This window comes from Schistocerca gregaria, chromosome X (genome assembly GCF_023897955.1).
Source record: "Schistocerca gregaria isolate iqSchGreg1 chromosome X, iqSchGreg1.2, whole genome shotgun sequence".
NCBI classification, from domain to species: domain Eukaryota; kingdom Metazoa; phylum Arthropoda; class Insecta; order Orthoptera; family Acrididae; genus Schistocerca; species Schistocerca gregaria.
In genome coordinates this window covers 209,825,689-209,845,330 of record NC_064931.1, presented here as the reverse complement: position 1 = coordinate 209,845,330, position 19,642 = coordinate 209,825,689, and the positions used below count along the sequence as shown (strand labels likewise).

Here is a 19,642-nt window from a genome sequence, read left to right as displayed (position 1 = left end):
GAAAGCCACAGTTTTAAATTTCTCATTCAAGAAATCGTTCACACAAGAGACTTGCACACACATATCATCATTTGACCTTCAGAAAGACTCCCGTATGGGTGACGTAGTAATAAGCATCCCCGGCAAAGACAACTGAAAGATTTGAAAGTAAATAAATCAGCAGGTCCGGATGGAATCCCAGTTCAGTTTTACAAAGAGTACTTTGCGGCATTGGCCCCTTACCGAGCTTGCATTTTTGGCTAATCTCTCACCCATCATAAAGTCTCAAGCAACTGGAAATGGTGCAGGTTACTCCAGTATATAAGAAGGGTAAAAGAACGGGTTCATAGAATTACAGACCAATGTCCCTAACATCTGTTTGTTGAACAATCATTGAGCATATTCTCCATTCAAATATATTAAACTTTCTTGAGTCTGGGAAGCTGATGTCCAGGAATCAGCATGGTTTTAGAATTCATCACTAGTGAGAAACTGTGATTGCCCTTTTCTCACATTATGTACTGCGAACTATGGTTGAAGGGCAAGAGTCAGATTCCATATTTCTAGACCTCCTGAAAGCATTTGACACGATGCCCCATTGCAAGCTGTTCATGAAGGTACAAGTATGTGACATACGTTCACAGATGTGAGTGGCTCTAAGACTTCTTAAGTAATAGAACCCAGTAAGTTGTCCTCGACAGCGAGTGTTCATCAGACAACTGTACAGTCAGTAATGCCGTAGGGAAGTGTAATAGGACCACTGTTGTTCTCAATATACATAAATTATTTGGAAGGTGGGGGCAGCGATCTATGATTGTTTGCTGATGGTGTCGCAGTGTAAAGATGGTGCCAAAGTTGAGTGACTGTAGGAGGATACGATTTACTCAAAATTTCCAGTTGGTGTGATGATTGGCAGCTAATTCTAAATGTGGAAAAATGAATGTTACTGCAGATGAGTAGGAGAAAAACCTGTAATGTTTGGATGCAGTATTACTAGTGTCCTGCTTGACACCGTCAAGTTATTTAAATATCTGGGCGAAATGCTGCAAAGCATTTAGGATCCGTTCCAGGTTGGTTTGAGGGAAAACATCAAAGCAATTCAGAGGCAGGCAGCAAGATTTGTTCCCAGTAGGTCTGAACAACACATAAGTGTTACGTAAATGCTTCAGGAACTCGAACTGGAAACCCCTGAAGCGAAGGTGGCGTTCTTTTTGAGAAACACTTGAGAAAATTTAGAGAAAAGCATTCGAAGCTGACTGCTGAATTATTCTACTGCTGCCAACAAACACTGTGTGTAAGTACGACAAAGATACGAAACAAGAAATGAGGGCACGCATGGAAGCATACAGACAGTCATTTTTCCATGACTCTATTTGCAAGTAGAACAGGAAAGGAAATGACAAGTAGTTATACAAGGTACCCTCCGCTATGCACCGTATGGTGGCTTGCAGAGTTTCTATGTAGATGTAGATGAAGGATCACCAAAAGTTGCAGTTTAGCAACGACACCACCTGAAGTCAAATATCAGTACAGCACAGGAAGGAACACTTCAGGCTCTGCAAAGGAGTGAGGGTCTACTTATGCTGGAAGCTGATAAGGGATAGCTACAGTCATTCTTTATGCAACATAATGTCGCAGCAGAGTGCAGCCACTGCTGTAATGTAATAAATAAAGAACTCTACGTTTGATCTTATGCTGCCAGTATGTAGAAAAATGGTGAAGCTGCTGAATAATTCTAGCCTACCTGACAATGTTGGTTAGTCAGTTGATTGGGATCTAAGGGACTAAACAGTGAGATCATCATTCCCTTGATCCTGCGGTAGTCCATCTATAAATAGTGATGTAGCACTGAAAGTATTACTGAGATGAAAGAGAATTTATAAAGAAGTGTATGGATTGGGCTGCTACGCAGATCAGAGCACATAAGGGGTCTCCAAGAGCTCGACCAATTGCGAGAAAAGCCCCAACCCACATTCACCACCAGCCACCTCAATAAAGGGCGAAGACAGACAGGATTAGTTAGCTAATTGCAATTTTAGGTAATTCGAACAATTCTTTGATCAAAATGTCTTCCTCTAACTGGCTACCAGTTTTTCTACATCTACATCTACATGGATACTCTGCAAATCGCACTTTAAGTGCCTGGCAAAGGGTTCATTGAACTACCATCACAATAATTCTTCCAATAATTATTACAATCTCTAACAGTGCATGGAAAAACCGAACACCTGTATCTTTCTGCGAGAGTTTTGATTTCCTTTATTTTATTACGATGATCATTTCTCCCTATGCAGGTCAGTGTCAAAAAAATATTTTCACATTCAGAGGAGAAAGCTGGTTATTGAATCTTAGTGAGAAGATTGCACTGGAGGGAAAGCGCCTTTGATTTAATTATGTCCACCCGAAATCCTGTATCATGTCCCTTCGCGATAATACAAAATGTGCTGCTCTTCTTTGAATTTTCTCGATGTACTCTGATAGTTCTATCTGCTAAGGATCCCAGACTGCATTGCAGCACTCCTAAGGAGAACGGACAAGCTTAGTGTAGGTAGTCTCTTTAATAGATCTGTTACATTTTTTAAGCGTCCTGCCAATAAAATGCAGTCTTTGGTTTGCCATCCCCTCAACATTTTCTGTATGTTCTTTCCAATTTAAGTTGTTCATAATTTTAATTCCTAGGTATTTAGTTGAATTTACGGCCTTTGCATTTGACTGATAAATGGTTCAAATGGCTCTGAGCACTATGGGACTTAACATCTGTGGTCATCAGTCCCCTAGAACTTAGAACTACTTAAACCTAACTAACCTAAGGGCATCACACACATCCATGCCCAAGGCAGGATTCGAACCTGCGACCATAGTGGTCACGCGGTTCCAGACTGAAGTGCCTAGAACCACACGGCCACACCAGCTGGCTGATTTATGGTATAACCGAAGTTTAGCAAATACCTTTTAGCACTCATGTGGCTAACCTCACACTTTTCATTATTTAGGGTCAATTGCCAATTTTTGCATCATACAGATATCGTTTCTAAATCTGTTTTGTAATTTGTTCTGATGACTGTAAAAGATGATGAACAACAGCATCATCAGCAAACAACCAAGGATGGCTGTTGAGATTGTTTCCTAAATTGTTTTTAATTAGAAATTTGTAAATGGCACAGAAGGAGCTGTCCAGGAGAAATGATTTTAAATTAGATTAGCTACTAGTCAGATATTTTATGTTACTGGACAAATGATCAAAAATTTTTATTGCTGCATACAAACTCATCTCTGAACCACTCACATTTTTAACAATATGTAATAGAGGTCATGTCTGTCTCTTGCATTGTAGATATGTACAACACTGTTTTTCTCAAATTGTGATGGATTATTTATGATAAATTTCATTAGCAAAAATGTGTATTGTGACAGTGCAGTTAAAATGCATAGCTTCTTAAGGGAATACCTACATGACATTTGTGGGTGAACACCACATACATCACTTTTGTGCATTCAATACTTTCTTTGCAAGTGACAAGTTACCCCAAAAAATTATTCTGTATGGCATTAATGAGTGAAAATAACACCAAATATGTCAGGAGGCAATACATTTGTTTTTAAGATTAACAATTATACAAATACCAGAAGTAGCTCAACTTGACTGTTTGACAAGCTCAGTAATGTGCTTTTTTCAGTTCAAGTTTCCACCAATACGTATACCCAAAAATTTGGAGCATTCTACCTTACTTACTGACTCCTGGTCATGTGCTACATCAATTGTTGATACAACTATTTGTTGCACAGAAGTGAATGTAGAGTGTTTTATCAAAATTTAGGGAGAGTTCATTTTCAATGAACCACTTAATAATTCTTTGGAAAATTTCATTTAATAACTCTTCTGTTACTTTCTCTCTAATGGGATCAGTAGCATTATCTACAAAGAGAACTAATTTTGCTTGATGAAATTTAAGTGGAAGGTCATTCACACACATAAAGCCTAGTTTACACGGCAACATTGGGTTGCGCCACTTGCTCAGTGGAATGAGTTACACGCAAGTGGTTTCATATATGACTGTGGACACGGCGACACCAGTATTCATTTTAGTTTTGTCGTTTTGTGGGTTCCTGAGTCGCGTCTGAAATGAAACTTTTGGGAGCTGCACGTCACACTAGTTGTGATGGAGTTAAAGCTTGTTGCGTGGAATCGCTGCATAAGAAAAAAAAAAAAATAATAATAATAATAATAATAAGAAACGTGTTTCAATTTGTGACTGGATGAAGAAAAGACGTCAGCGCAGTTGCTCAGCATCCTTGCTGAAACAATTTCTAATGGAAGGCCCAAGAAGTTCTTCTAATTATCTTAGAATGGGAGATTGGGTGCCACCGAGATCATCAAAGTAGCCTTGTCCTGATGATCCTCCTCCTTCACCACCAATGGTGGTTGAGATTCTTGCAAGGACCCACAGGTCACATTTTCTTCAGCCACTGGCTGGTGTTGGCCCTCTGAGGTTGCCAGAAAGAGGGTTTACCATAGGGTGTCCTATCATCAGTAGACACCGTAGGAGGAAGCTGCTTCTCCAGCCTTATACAGGAAGTGATACACGGAGACAATGCTGCAGGAACCACAAGAGAGGATGATGGTGGGAGAATCGATTCTGAAAAAAATGATAATGTTTCTGTCCACAAATCAGTACTGTTTTAGAAAGAATCACTCATTCAAAACTCAGCTTGAGCTTTTCTCACATGATCCTGTGAACTATGGATTAAGGCCAACTGATAGCTTCCATATTCCTAGATTTTTGGAAAGTACTTGGTCCTTGACAGCAAGTCTTCATCACAGACAAGGGTATCATCAGAAATGCCCAGGGAAGTGTGATAGGACTGCTCTTACGCTCTATACACATAAATGACTTGACTGACAGGGTGAGCAGCAATCCACGGCTGTTTGCTGATGATGGGAATGTGTCATTGTTAGATGACTACAGAAAGATACAAGATTGCAGACTAAATTTCTAATTGGTGTGACGAACAGCAGCTACATCTAAATGTAGGAAAATATAAGTTAATGTAGATGAGCCCGTAATGTTCAAATACAACATCAGTAGTGTGCTACTCGACACAGGTCAATTAAATATCAAAGCATGACATCACAAAGTGATATGATTTGGAATGAGCATGCTAGGATTGTAGTGGGGAAGGCAAATGTTCAGCTTCGGTTCAAATGTAAAGAGGATCACATATATGACATTTGTGTGACACTCAAGTGTTTGGGATCTCCACCATGTCATATTAAAGGAAGACACTGAAGCAATTCAGAGGTGGGCTGCTAATTTGCTATTGGAAGATTCGATTAACATCCAAGTATTGTGGAGGAGCTTCAGAAACTCAAATGGGAATCCCTAGAGGGAAGGTGATGTTCTTTTCAAGAACTGGCATTTGAAGCTGACTGCAGAATGATCCTACTGCCACACATGTGCATTTCACATAAGGACCATGAACAAAGATAAGGGAAATTAGGGCTGGTACGAAGGCATATTGAAATTCATTTTTCCCTCACTCCATTTGCGAGTAGAATGGGAATAAAAATGACTTACAGAGACTGTTGTACCACTGCTACACACCACACAGTGGCTTACAGAATATGTATGTAGATGTAGATGGCTGTGATTTTCGCATAATTGGATGCTATATATCAACACGATGTAGCCATTCATACTTTTTACGTGCTGTATACGACCAGTGGTCAATAGATTTATATTGCTGTACTTTGTTTTCTTTCTTGAAGACTGCACAAATCAGTGAAAGTGGATGATGGTGTTCCATGGAACTCACAGATCGTTCATCCACAGTTACCACATTTAGGGTCGGCTGTGCAATCAGATAACACATAACCAAAGCGCAAGCATCAGGAGCACCTCATGGGCACGTCAGACCCATACACATAGTGACTTTTTTGGACATGTCAAACAAAATGTATGCCTCGCCACTCAAGATTAGCAGGTAGCTCCTCGCCCATATGGAACATGCGGTCTCAGTGGAAGATGATTCTTTGGACCATATTCAGTCTTGTGTGCAACAATGGTATGTCACCCAGACATTCAGGTATGTGAACAGCCATAAATTGCGCAGGAAGTGAGGCACTGGTCAACAGCCACCGATTCCACATATCTCCCGACTCAACTTCATCGTTCTCAATATGTTCCACAAAAATTATGGCTTCTGCACAGAAAAAGTATCCCCACCAGTTCAGGTAGCTACTAAGTGCTGAATAAATTGTTCTGCTCCTCAACATCTGGCTTGTTCATCTTCCCATGGGGTAGCCAGAGTTGGGAAGGAGTAGGGTTATAACTATCCGCACCGAATTTCCTATACCTGTGTAATGAAACAGCCGGATCAGAATAGCTATTGTTTTGATATAATTTAATATGATTCATGTGCTAAACATATGCCCTGATGCCACCTACTTTGATCAGGACATAAGCACTACCCAGAAGCAGCAAAAGCCATCTGACATGATGGCCATTTCCAGGAGTCCTGATGCACAATGAAGATGGACACCTACCCATTGGCATGCATGGAGTACCAGCAGCCCAGGCGTCAGCAGTGTGCAGGGCTCAGCAGAAAGAATACATAAAAACTCTACATTGGGCTGGCTACCACAATGGCAACGAGATGCAAGTAAGAGCCTACACAGATATTGTGTGCAGATGATCTTTCACACTGTATGCACTAGTCACTATGTGAAGTGTTCTTCCACAGTTGTTCCTCATCACAGAAAAAAAATAGAAAATGAAGGTCAAACCCAGAATAGGATCACAAATTTCTTCAACCTAAAGATGGCAAATGAAAGAAAATTCCAAGAAAGGAAGGCAGAACCTAGGGGAGAGTTGGGTCAACATCGAAGGCTGGCACCATGAGAAAGAGAGCAAGAGGAGGAGTAGTAATCACGAGATGGGACATTGTAGCACAGGAAAGTAAGTAGCTGCTGAAATATCTTGGGGCTCCATGCTCACCATGCACATACAAAAGAGTTGTGAGTCCCCTGAGGGGACTTGACACCATGCTACAGCATCTGAGAGCTTTGACTCCTTGTTCCCACTGTCTGTAAAGCTCACCTAAAATCCACAAATATGGTATTCAGGTGTGATCTACCCTTACTGGCAATGAATTGTTGATTTCCAGACTAGGCAAATATATATAACCAAGACACTGGTGCCCACACTTTGTTACTGCAGACTCACACTGAAACATTTCAGATGTATACTGACATATTACGTCAGAATTAGTCCAGATCAAATTATGATCAGCTTGGATGTTTTCTCTATCTGTTCTCAAAACTGCTTGTAAAATGTGTTCTGAGGCTGTTAGCTGGCCAGTATCCTCTCAAGACTTTCAACATGTTTCACAATACTTTGATGACCACCTGTACGTAATAACTACAGGTTCTCCTCTGTCTACAGGAGTAACCCAATTTTATTACAGTGACATGACTGTGTGGCATCAAAACTATTCAGCAGTTTACCAAACATGTGCACAGTATGGCACCTAATGTGAAGTTTGTATTTGAGATGAAAAGGAAAGGGAAGTTACCACTTCTGGACATGTGAATCAGATAGGCAATTCAGCCACTCTATACACAACAACCTAGTGTACACTGACACATGGGTATTTCACAATTCATATTACATACTTCCAGAGGTTGTAGAGCAGACTCAGTAGGTCAAGTTTTATATAGGCACACATGTCTGGAAACAGTTCGTTTGTTTGTTACCAGGAAAATAAGCTACTCAGTTGCATGCTAGACGTTTCTTACACAGTTTGCCTGTTATGGTAGGTTACCCACATTCATGAATGGTACGATGACATGATGTGTCCTCTATTTCCATCTCCCTTGTTTTCATGCTTCCTGGTGGTTCATCAATAGATATTACAGTGACTAGTACTGCATTAACAGGACACCCAAGTAAACGTTCACAGAATGCAACAACATGTTATAAATTTACAATGAAACACTCTGTAACGGAATAGAAGCTCAACGTCTGTACCCCAAGTACTTTCCAAATCGTGTGACTCCACCCCATTGTTTGCCAGTGTCAAACAATGACTGTTGAAAAGTCGCAAATGCACAAGCGATAAAGCAAACTGTGGTACTCCAAGAAGCTGCCACTGTTTTACTGGAAGAAGAAGTGCTGTGCTTCATCAAGTTGAAGAGATCGCAACAACAAGTACTCGAACCATTGCATGTGCCTTACTCGTCTGTCTTCTGTGTTCTGCATGAACAGCAATTCCATGCATATCACCCTCAGAAGGTATACACCATGCTCCCGGCATATTTTATGCCACGTGTCAATTTCTGTACTTGGTTCACACACCATTGTGTGGATTTTTCTCAGTTTCTGAGGCGAATTTTGTTCACTGATTAAGCACATTTTAAGAGGTTAAGTATTTGAACACTTGAAACAGCCACATTTTGGATCAAGAATGCCCCAAAGCAATGTGTGTACAAATATTTCAGCACACCTCCAGCATCAATTCTGGACAGGTATCTGCGATGGTTGTGGGGTTTGGCTGTATACCCTTCCTCCCCACCTATAGGCTGCCAGGTACTTCATATTTCTATAAAAAGTACTGGCGGAGTTTTTGGGAGGTGTGTCAGTGAACAATCAGCACATATTGTGGTTCCAGGGCAATGGTGTGGCAGTGCATTTTGCAGTGAGCATCCAAAACCACCTGAACGTAGTCTATGAGGACAGGTGGATAGGTCGAGGTGGATCAAAAACTCAGCCACCAAGATTCCAGATTTAACCCTTTGGATTTTGTTTTGTGGAGTCACGTGAAGAGTCTTCTTTACCAGACCTCTGGCCACTCAGAGGAAGATCTGGTTGCACAGATCATAGCTGAAGCAGAAGCGATTAATCACACACACACGTTGGACAGAGTTTATGCAAACTTAATTCACAGATACTCTGTGCGCACTGAACTTTGTGGTCGTCATATCAAATAGCATTTGTGAAATCACATTAAATAGGAGTGAAATCTGTAAATCTTGTTTTCCTTGTACGGAAACGAGCCATTTCCGGACATGCGTTCCTATGTAGAACTTGATCTACTAAGTCCCCTACACAATCTCCACAAGTGTGTAACATGAATTGTGAAACACCCTTCTATATCAGCAGGCAGATCTTCATCAGCCAGCCCAGAAGAGAAAGGTTTCAAATACATAGAGCTACAATACCTACCAGGATTGGAGCAACATACACTCAAAGAACATGTTTCAAAGGAAGGGATGTGTTGAACAATATATTAAAGAAGGGATCCCTAAGAAAGGAAAATATGTACCTGTTCAATCATAATAAGATGATTTGCTTGTAACTCTCCTCCCTTTCTGCGAGGCTGTTCCCACACAAATAGCCAGTTTTCTAGGTAGAAAATGGCATAAACCCAGCTTTCAACCACTCAAGGAGATAAAAGCTCTGCTATACGTGATATAATGCATGTTTTGGTCTAAGGGGCTGGCAGAATTCTAGCATTCGCAGTGAGAGCTATAAAAGTTACATTGCTCATTCTACACGTATTTTGTCAATGTTGTGAAATCCATACAATTATGTTCAATGAGATAAAAATCTTGTCCTACATATCAATGCACTGGGATTATTAGCTCATCAAGAAAGTATCTATGCACTGCAGGTACGGCAATCTCTGGTCGCATATATGAATTCCTTGGTTTAATAAAGCACAACATAATGCAGTCGGGTGTTACATATACACCAAGACATAATATCTTCAGTTACTACTGTCAGTTACTGACAATGACAAAAGCAGTTATAAGCTTGAGCAGCCATTTAAACTTTTTCTTGTGCGCTCCTCAGATTACAGAAAATTATATGAACCAAAGCTATTAAGTCACGGAATAAATCACTACATAAACACACAAAATACGAGACAGATTATTAATTTAGATTTGAAAAACCTGGAGTTTATCACCAAAATTCTTCACTTCTGTGGGAAGACTACTGAAAATGGATTCTGCAGAACATTGCATTCCTTCCTGTACAATGGTTAAGGAGATGTTACCCAAGTTGGAATATGTTTTCCATCATGTGTTCTCTAAGTGAATGATGCAGCTCCTTATGTGTCTAAATTATCAACTGCAGTCCACTGTAGACAACTGATACTACACGTTATTTTGACTACTATTTCTTGGGCTAAGACTGTTAATTCTCATTTTGTCAAAAAATCTGATACCATAGGAGACAATGAAGTTGCAATAAGGATGTATACCAAGTTTCTGCATTTCAGTATCAGTGACAAAGGAGATTAGTTTTGCAGCAAAGACAGAGCAGCACTCTGTATCTGCAGAAATGCAGCAAGAAAATAAATCTAACCCCCCCCCCCCCCCCCCCCGGCGCTCTCTCTCTCACACACACACACACACATACACACACACACACACACACACACACACACACACACACACACACACACACACAACATGCATTTTACCCTATTTTTCACAGCAAGTAGATCCCAACTTTTTTGTATTCTGGACTGTTTGGTAAACTCTCATCTAAAGCTGGAAAATATCTACTCAAAATGATTTCCAGCCACTAATCCCTTCAGATGAGTAAATAGGTGGCAGTCAAACAGTAACAAATTTAGTGGACAAGATGGATGTTCCAATAATTTATATTTCAAATCTCTAAGTTTACTCACTGTGATAATGAAAGATAAATATCATCTTTTCAATCCACACAATTTCCCTTCTTGCAAGTTACTCAATTAGAAGCATCTGTTTTACACAATATTTCTTGCAAATGCATTGCCTTAACCTGTTTTAGAGTAGAGCTACAAGCTTCAAACCACGGCTTTTGGACTGCTGTTTCATTTCTTGTGTTCGGCGATGGACCCACACCTCACCAGTAGTAAGTAATCCACACACAAATAATTTGGATTCATTTTAAAATGTTCTAAAAGGCTGCTGATAAATTAATTTCACACTTACTTCTGATCCGCATCTGACAAATGCAAAATCCGTATTGCAAAAAATGCATTCTAATAGTAAGTGTTTTATGTAAAATTTATTATACTCGCTCTTTTCAGGTGCATAGTGGAATAGTAGATCAGCTGTCTCGTACACCTTTTATTGGCGATTCTCTTCTTCAGCACATCTTTTTTCATCCATTGTTGCACAGCAAAAATGTTCTTTGAGTGGAAATTCACCAAAAGAAGTACAAAAGAAGTACAGTCACAGTTCAACTTCCCATTTCTTAACTGTTGAAAAGGGAACAGGAAGCTCGCTATAAACCTTCACCAACTGTGGATTAATTTTGCAACAAACTGTCCAAAAAAGAGAATTTGTGACAGTTACATCATCCCTGCAGGTGCAGAAAATGTTGACCACTTAAGTAGGAAGTATGTCAGCATCTATTTTGATGTGCTAGGAGAAAATAGAGATACATTCTAAAGAAAATTTGTAGTCAGTTACATAACAAGCCTCAGCAGAATAATCTTTAAGTCGAATGAAGATCCTTATCACAGAAACAGAGTGAACTGGAAAACTTAGGCTCAAGGGACAGACAGATGATTGCAAGTTGCATTATATTAGAGTCGGCCACAGTGTGCAAAACTGTATGGCTGCACATATGCGGTCCGCATGCATTTCCTCTGTACACCTCAGCTTTGCTCAGTCTTTCTGGGAAGTACAGGGATTGGCGCGATATTTCATTTAGCAGTGCAATGCAGTATTTTTTGGTCGGCACAGTTTTCTTTAGTCCAGCAGAATCATAATGTCAGCACTGTTTATTCTTTGCGATTTATTTATGCCACAAAGGAGTTTCACAGGTCCAGTGGGTTTTTGTACAAAATTAGGCATTCCAGCAACCTATCGTCACAAATCTTTAAAATGAATGGTAGCCCCCAAAGAGAAGAATGAGAATTGTCACTATTTGTCACTATTTATCACGCAGTCACATAATCGATGGTACCAGAAATTAGCTATGAAACGACATAGCACCACCGCACAGAAAGAATTTAAAGATTTAGTTGACAATGAAAGAACAAAAAATTACAAAGATCAACAGAAAAATTGTACAGGATTCATTGTTACGTATAACAACAAGCAATCTGCACTAAATTTGCAGACATGGAGCACCTGATGAAATTTGTGGTAGGAATAGTACATTTTCTGAAGCTGTATGCGTTATTACACTGTCAGTTGTAACAGTTTTTGATAGGACTGAACAAAGTGTATGGAGACTATATATACCTGTGAAGTAAGTAAGACAAGGGACATGCCTGGAATGATTTTTGGCTTTAAAACCCGCTAGTGTTAAAATTCTGAAGGAGAAGCGATAGCAGGAACAAAAATTACAAGATCCAGAATGAACTGCAGGTCTTACATTTTAAATCAACTTGACAACATACTGGCCACAGTTCAGTCACTGCAAGGGGGTAAACATTTTACTTGCAATCTGATGAGATGAATTTAAAAAACAAATTGCACTATGGAAGGGACAAAAAACATAATCCATTTGCCACGTTCACTAGCGCTAAAGAAACCAGAATTTTGAAGAATTCATTGTGGCAATGAAATAATTACAATGCTAGTTTTCTACATGTTTTGCACACACTGCCAATCTTACATCTGTTGTTGAGCTGTTTCAAGACCATTTGCCATTTCAGTTGAAAGCACCCCTCCACATGTGCAGATGGAACTGATTGATAGGCAACGTACTTCCCATTTAAAATGCAAACTGTTTTACATTAAAACTGTCCAGGAGCTCTAAATTTTTTTCTTCGGGAAGCATTTCCTTGCCTCCATAATGACGTTGCAAATGCGACACAATATTACAATCATTGGTTTTGTTTGTGATCTATGTTGCTGAGAAATATGAAACCATGCTGCATGCAAACCATTCAGTGTTCCTTATCCAACTGCCCAGCATGCGGTGCGTTCACAGTTTCCCGCCCCCTCCTTTCACACTGTATGGCCTGTTAGTGGGGTAAGTGTTTAGCCAGGCAACACAGCTCTGCAGGCATGTAAGAGCATTGCACACATGCAAAATTCTCGGCCATCCATTTGCTATATGAAGTAAATATTCTGTTCTTGGTATTCTACTACAAAAGTCAGTGATTAATAGAGTAACCGAGGAGAGACAATGATGGCCATTTAAGTGAAATGGTGTGTTCTTGGTTCACAAAAATTTTCCTACATAACAAATGGTGAAAATTGTAGACTGGCACAAATCTATATACTAAACTCAGTTCCCCCCTGAACCTGAAGATAACACTGTAAAGACAACAATTTCCTGCTGATAAAGTGGCCAAGGAAATTACATTCAAACATGTGAGGCATGGAAACGGGGGTGATGGGTAGGGTGGAGGAATGAAATGAAATTTCCTGGAAAAAGCTGGGGGGTGGGGGGGGGGGGGGGGGGGGTTCAATCATGAGGATTTATTTTCTTGGTCAAGTAGATAACATACGTAGTGCCCTTCATTTGTGCAACACAGTACAAATCTGATAGAAAAAAAGCCAATGGATACTACTGCAAATGGCAAAAAAACTGGTTTGTAAATGTTACACATATTGCATTTATCAACAGTGTGCCTCGAAATAAATTTCTGAGTGGGAATGAATGGAAAACGATAAAATATGAGACTGGTGCATTACAAGTTAAGGTTCCTTAAGTTACGAATAAATGATGGGAATAGCAGGAAAGAAAGATGTTCATACTGGCACGATGATGACCTAAGCACTGGAGTCATCTAAATTATACTGTCCGCTAACTTTTTCTTTGCCTCTAGGCCCCCTATTTCGAGCAAATAGCATGGCTGCCATCTCTCCAACCAAACCAAAATGTATACAAGCAAAAGTCACAAGACCTCCTTCAAATGCCATGTATCTTCCATTCCAGCACATCTCAAGAAATTTTTGCAAAAAATTGAATAACAACACAGTTCCTTGTCAGCACATGTTGCAGTCCTCCTAGGTAAAGCAGATTCAGTTTCAATTCTGAGAAACATTACATTTTCATTAGTTCTGCAGGTTCAATTTTCGTTGACAGTAGCACAATACGAGTTTATTATTCCGGTTACCAATGGTATTCGAGTTGCTTCCTCCATACCCCACTGGAAATGGCAAAGAAAAAGCGTGCAGAAAGTAGTTAGCTCAGTTATGCGCAGGCACTAATCAAAATCTCATATTTTACCTTCCGTATGGTTTAAGCCACTTGCTGCCCTTCTAAGGAATTTAGAAACTCTAATATTGTTTCTCGAATGTGTAACTGAAGTGTTCAATTTAGTATTTCCACTTTGCTTGCCATTATCATCCTTTCTGAGCAGTCTCAATGTTTGTTTATGTTGCAGTTTCAGTCTTCTCCTAAGTCTTTTGCTGGTGTAGTCTGATTCACTTCTTCTTTCTGCAATTGGTAATGCAGTTTCCTCTGGATTCAACAGCAGCTGACCAGAAATAGTTTCCAAGCTATCCTGCATTGCACGTGGTAGAAGAGACTGCAGCCTCCCACGGATGTCTTCAGGCATCTTGAAAGACCTCAGACACATTTTCAACCAACAAGCAGGGCAACGAGCTTTGTAGTTACACCTGACCAGTGTACCACGACCAGCTTTCCACTGTTGGCTTCTGACAATTGGCGGGACAGAACACATTCCTGAAAATAAAAACTAATGAATTTAATTTAATTCTATAGCAGTATCAAATCAACTGTCATCAAATGTGCAACCATCTCACAAATGAAAACAAAAGTATTAATTAATATTATTCTGGTCTTGGTCTCTCTCTCTCTCTCTCTCTCTCTCTCTCTCTCTCTCTCTCTCTCTCTCTCTCCCCCCCTCCCAAATCCCTCATGCCCCCCCCCGTGTGTGTGTGTGTGTGTGTGTGTGTGTGTGTGTGTGTGTGTGTGTGTGTGTGTGTATTTTGGGGGGGGGAGGGGAAGAGAGGGCGGCGCTCGTGCTTGCTTTTTCTCCTTAACAATACATGTACACGGCTGCAGTAGGAATACAAGTAAAAGTTTTAACTGCACATCAGTAAATGTGGTTATATTAAAAATGTACAAAAAAGGGTCACACATTACTGCACTGTGTATCTATTTATGGACGTGATATAGGGATGTGTGGTGATTGCTATTAGAGCAGGATATGTGGAACAGGTTATGTGGATAATTTTCTGTGCCTCATCTAAAGACAGGGCAAAAGAGAGGAGGGGAGTGGAGGGAGGGAGGGAGGGAGGACGATTGTAAGTGTTACTGAAGACTGAAGGCTATCCGTCTGACTTTCAATATCTTCAACAAGGAACAAGAATTACTGTTGGGCTGCACAGAGAATTTCTTAGGTGTAATGTTATGTGCCCAAAGTAACAAATGTGACAGAGAAGGTAGAGCCCGGATAGAGATTCATTAGAAGAATAGTAAAGAAATGTAATTTATTCACAAAGGAAGTCACCTACAAGCTTCACATCCAACTGATTCTTTCATGTTGTTCGTAAGTTTGTGATCCTAGCCTATTTTCCCTTACAGAAGAGACAGAGAAAATTCAGACAACAGCTGTAGGATTTGACAGGTTTGTCTGGTCAGAAAGACTGTGCCACAGAAATTATCAACAAAGTCTAATGGGTAACATGTCAAGCATCATGTTAATGATTAAGAGCGTCAAGAGTGTTCCATTATGATTAAACTCACTCACACAAACGCAACTCACAAACACACAACTGCAGTCTTAGGCAACTGAAGCCACACTGCGAGCAGCAGCACCAGTGCATGATGGGAGTTGCGACTGGGTGGGGGTAAGGGGGAGGCTGGGCCAGGGAGGGGAGAGAGAGTAGGGTAGGGGTGGCAGGATGGGGAGCTCACAGGGACAAGGTGGAGAGAGGGTAGGGCAGTTATGTGCAGTCAGGAGGTTAGACAGAGGGCAGGGGAGAGATGGGGAAGAGGGGAGATGGGATAGTGGAAAAGGAGAAAAGTAAAATGACTGGGTGCAATGATAGAATGAGGCCTGTGTAGTGCTGGAATGGGAACAGAGAAGAGGCTGGATGGGTGAAGGCAATGACTAACGAAGGTTGAGGCCAGGAGGGTTACAGGAATAGAGGATATATTGCAGGGAAAATTCCAAATTGCGCAGTTTAGAAAAGCTGGTTTTGGTGGGAAGGATCCATATGGCACAGGCTGTGAAGCAGTCATTGAAATGTAGGATATGTTTGGCAGTGTGCTCAACAACAGGGTAGTCCACTTGTTTCTTGGCCACAGTTTGTTGGTGGCCATTCATGCGGACAGACAGCTTGTTGGGTGTCATGCCCACAATGAATGCACCACAGTGGTTGCAGCTTTGCTAGTAGATCGCATGATTAGTTTTCAAAGGTATCCCTGCCTTTGGTTGGATAGGTGATGTTTGTGACCAAACTGGAGTAGGTGGTGGTGGTGGTGGTGGTGGTGGTGGTGGTGGTGGTGGTGGTAAGACATATGGGACAGGTCTTGCATCTAGGTCTACTACAGGGTATGAGCCATGAGGTAAGGGGTTGGGAGCAGGGGTTGTGTGGGGGGACGGACGAGTATATTGTGTAGGTTCGGTGGACAGCGAAATACCACTGTGAGATGGATGGGAAGGACAGTGGGAAGGACAGTGGGCAGGACATTTCTCATTTCAGGGCATGATAAGAGGCAGTCAGAACCCAGGCGGAGAATGTAATTCAGTTGCTCCAGCCCTGGGTGGTACTGAATTATGAGGTGAGTGCTCCTCTGTGGCCGGAAGGTGGGACTTTGGGAGGTGGTGGTAAACTGGAAAGATAAGGAAAGGGAGATCTGTTTTGGTACCAGGTTGGAAGGATAATTATGGTCTGTGTAATAGACCTAGATGCAAGACCTGTCCCATACATACTCCCACCATCACCTACTCCAGCCCAGTCACAGACATCACATACCCATCAAAGGCAGGGCTACCTGTGGAACACAGTCATGTGATCTACAAGCTATGTCGGAACCACTGGGCTGCAATGTATGTGGTCATGACAACCAACAAACTGTCCACGTGAATGGCCACAGGCAAACTGTGGCCAAGAAACACGTGAACCAACCTGTTGCTGAGCACGCTGCCAAACATGAAATCCTTCATTTCAATGAGTGCTTCATAATCTGTGCCGCCAACACCAGCTTCTCTGAATTGGGCGAGTGGGAACTTTTCCTGCAACATATCAACCTCCGTTAATCATTGTCTGCACCCATCCAGGCCCTTCCCGGTTCCCATTCCAGCACTACACAGCCCTCATTCCACTATCACAGCCAGTCTTTTTACCTTTCCCCTTTTTCGATAACACCCCCTCCCCCACCTCTCCCCTGCCCTCTGTCTAACCTCCCGACTGCACATCTGCACATAGCTGTCCTACTCTCTCTCCACCTCATCCCTGTGCACTCCCCAGCAGCACTTCACTGTTTGCCACCCGTACCCTACTATACCAGTTCCCCTCCCTGCCAAAGCTTCCTCCTTACTCCCACCCAGTCGCCACTCCCATCATGCACTAGTGCTGCTGCTCACAGTGTGGCTTCAGTTGCCTGAGACTGCAGTCATGTGCATGAGTTGCATTTGTGTGTGTGTGTGTGTGTGTGTGTGTGTGTGTGTGTGTGTGTGTGTGTGTGTGTGTGTGCCTGCCTGTCTGTCTGTTGTCCATTTCTGACGAAGGCCTTACTTTCTTTTCACAGTAATGTTACATCTCCACATAATGTCATGTTGACAACAGTGAAGTTAGTAATATTTAAGCTTATATGGATGTGTATCAGTAAGCAGTAATTCTGTGAAAGATTAAAGAACATTTGTCTTTGGCATTTGTGGGGTTAAGATGTTGGAAGGGGTGAAGTATGGTAAGGAAACTGTGTATTTCCCAAGTATCATCATTGTAACATCACTGAAGAATTCACTAGTCACAAACAAGGGATTTCTGAGGAAGTATGCCATTATTAACAACACAAATTGCTAGAAAATAATGAAACTATTTTGCAGACTAATCTGCAAGGCAGATTCTGTTTTTCTATGTAAATATCATGCAAAAAATCAAGATGACTAACTGGAAGCAAAATACATGTATTTTTTTTATCGACGGTATATGGTCACAGAATGAGTCAAGGGGGGACCAGAGTTTTATGTACTAATAAAATTATTCTGGTAAATTGCTCATAATGAAACAGAACAATTTCCGCATTAAAAGAATATTGTGCAGTGCATGATTTAGTTGCACACAAAAAATCTACAAAACATGTAATAAAAATATTATCATTATCTTAAAATTGTATGAAAATACTTTACTCACATTTATTTTTTCATTCCTCTTCTGCTGCAGATCGTATCCCTAAATATCTGAAGTGTTCCAAGGAAAATTCTCTCCTACTGTGTTGTACAATTATTTCGTAATGATATAAACATTTTTACACTGCCTCACAGGATGTTAAGCACATGTGTACAAAGGAGCTACTTCTCTACTACTGGAGGTTTGTTCCTCAAAATTTCTTCATAAACACAAATTTATTTCCAATCTGGTCCTCTGAATGTAAGTTCTCATACTTCTTCATTACTAAATCATCAATTCTTCCTTGGGTGGAATTCAGTTTAGAGATGGTGGCTTTGAGTCTAATTAATAAATCACAAAGAGTAGAATATGTGGCCTCTAAAAGAAGGAAGGCATCAGTGGGCATACATGAAACAGTAGCATATATTCCCACATTTCAGCATATTATTGGCAATTTGAATGGAGCCTGGAAGTTGAGAATAAAATGAGTTTACAACACCCTAACAGTTCCCAAATGATTTGTAAACTATACCACTTTCTGCAACCATAAGTTTTAATGCAATGTAATCAGTTCTGGTGGCAGCGGAAAATCAAGTGCTATTAATATAAAAGCTTACTTCAACTTAAGTGTTGTCACAAACACAAAACCTGATTCACAGAAGATACTAAACTTCCAAAATGTTGAAAACTTGCAGCAATAATTTCCAGCACGTAAAATCTGTTACATTTGGAAATATACATTTAAGTGTGGTACTAGATTCCATTAGGTAATTCACAGCACCAGAAATTACCCATAGTGAATTCACAGAGTTAACAACAAATGAGGATACAGTAACGCTTTTAGTTGTATACAACTTCTTACTTGTAATGAGATGATGTGTTGACAGTTCACTCTTATTTATGGTTCTAGTCACAATGCCTGCAATGGACTGTCCATTTTTGTCTTATATTTCATCACATAACACAAAAATTGTTTTACCTTCGATGTCTTTGATAGTAAGATAATAGACTTGCTTCATACAGTTTTAGCATTTAATGGAGTCATCTAGATCATTGCACTATGTACACTTTTCTATTAAATTTGCAATACATACTTATTTGATTCAAACAACAGAATGTACCACCTTTACACAAAAAGGCTCCACAGAGTTTGAAAGGGAACTAAGAGAACTATTATTAGAAAATCCACCAACCAATTTTTGAACAGGAGCACTTTTCATGAATTTTATTCCAACATCCTCTTTATGCTTACTGGTATTCAAAAGCCAAATGACTTGGAAATGTTTATCATAAGCACGTATTTTACATAAGCTTTGCATCTACGAATTTAATAATTTAAATCTGATTCATTTTCAAACTCATATATAAATAAAAACAAAATGATTATTGCACCAAACA

General features: G+C 40.5%; 1 protein-coding gene across 2 annotated transcripts in view; it reads right to left on the bottom strand.

Moving 5' to 3' along the window:
- Positions 1-19,642, bottom strand: part of LOC126297780 (histone-lysine N-methyltransferase trithorax-like) — a 221,568-nt gene that overhangs the window by 159,416 nt on the left and 42,510 nt on the right. Inside the window, exon 4 of one of the 2 annotated variants that reach the window (XM_049988961.1) lies at positions 14,169-14,627. The exons of the other annotated variant lie outside the window; for it this stretch is intronic. Coding sequence (XP_049844918.1) covers positions 14,169-14,627 — 459 coding nt within the window. The remainder of the gene's footprint in view (positions 1-14,168; positions 14,628-19,642) is intronic. 2 annotated transcript variants of the gene reach the window in all.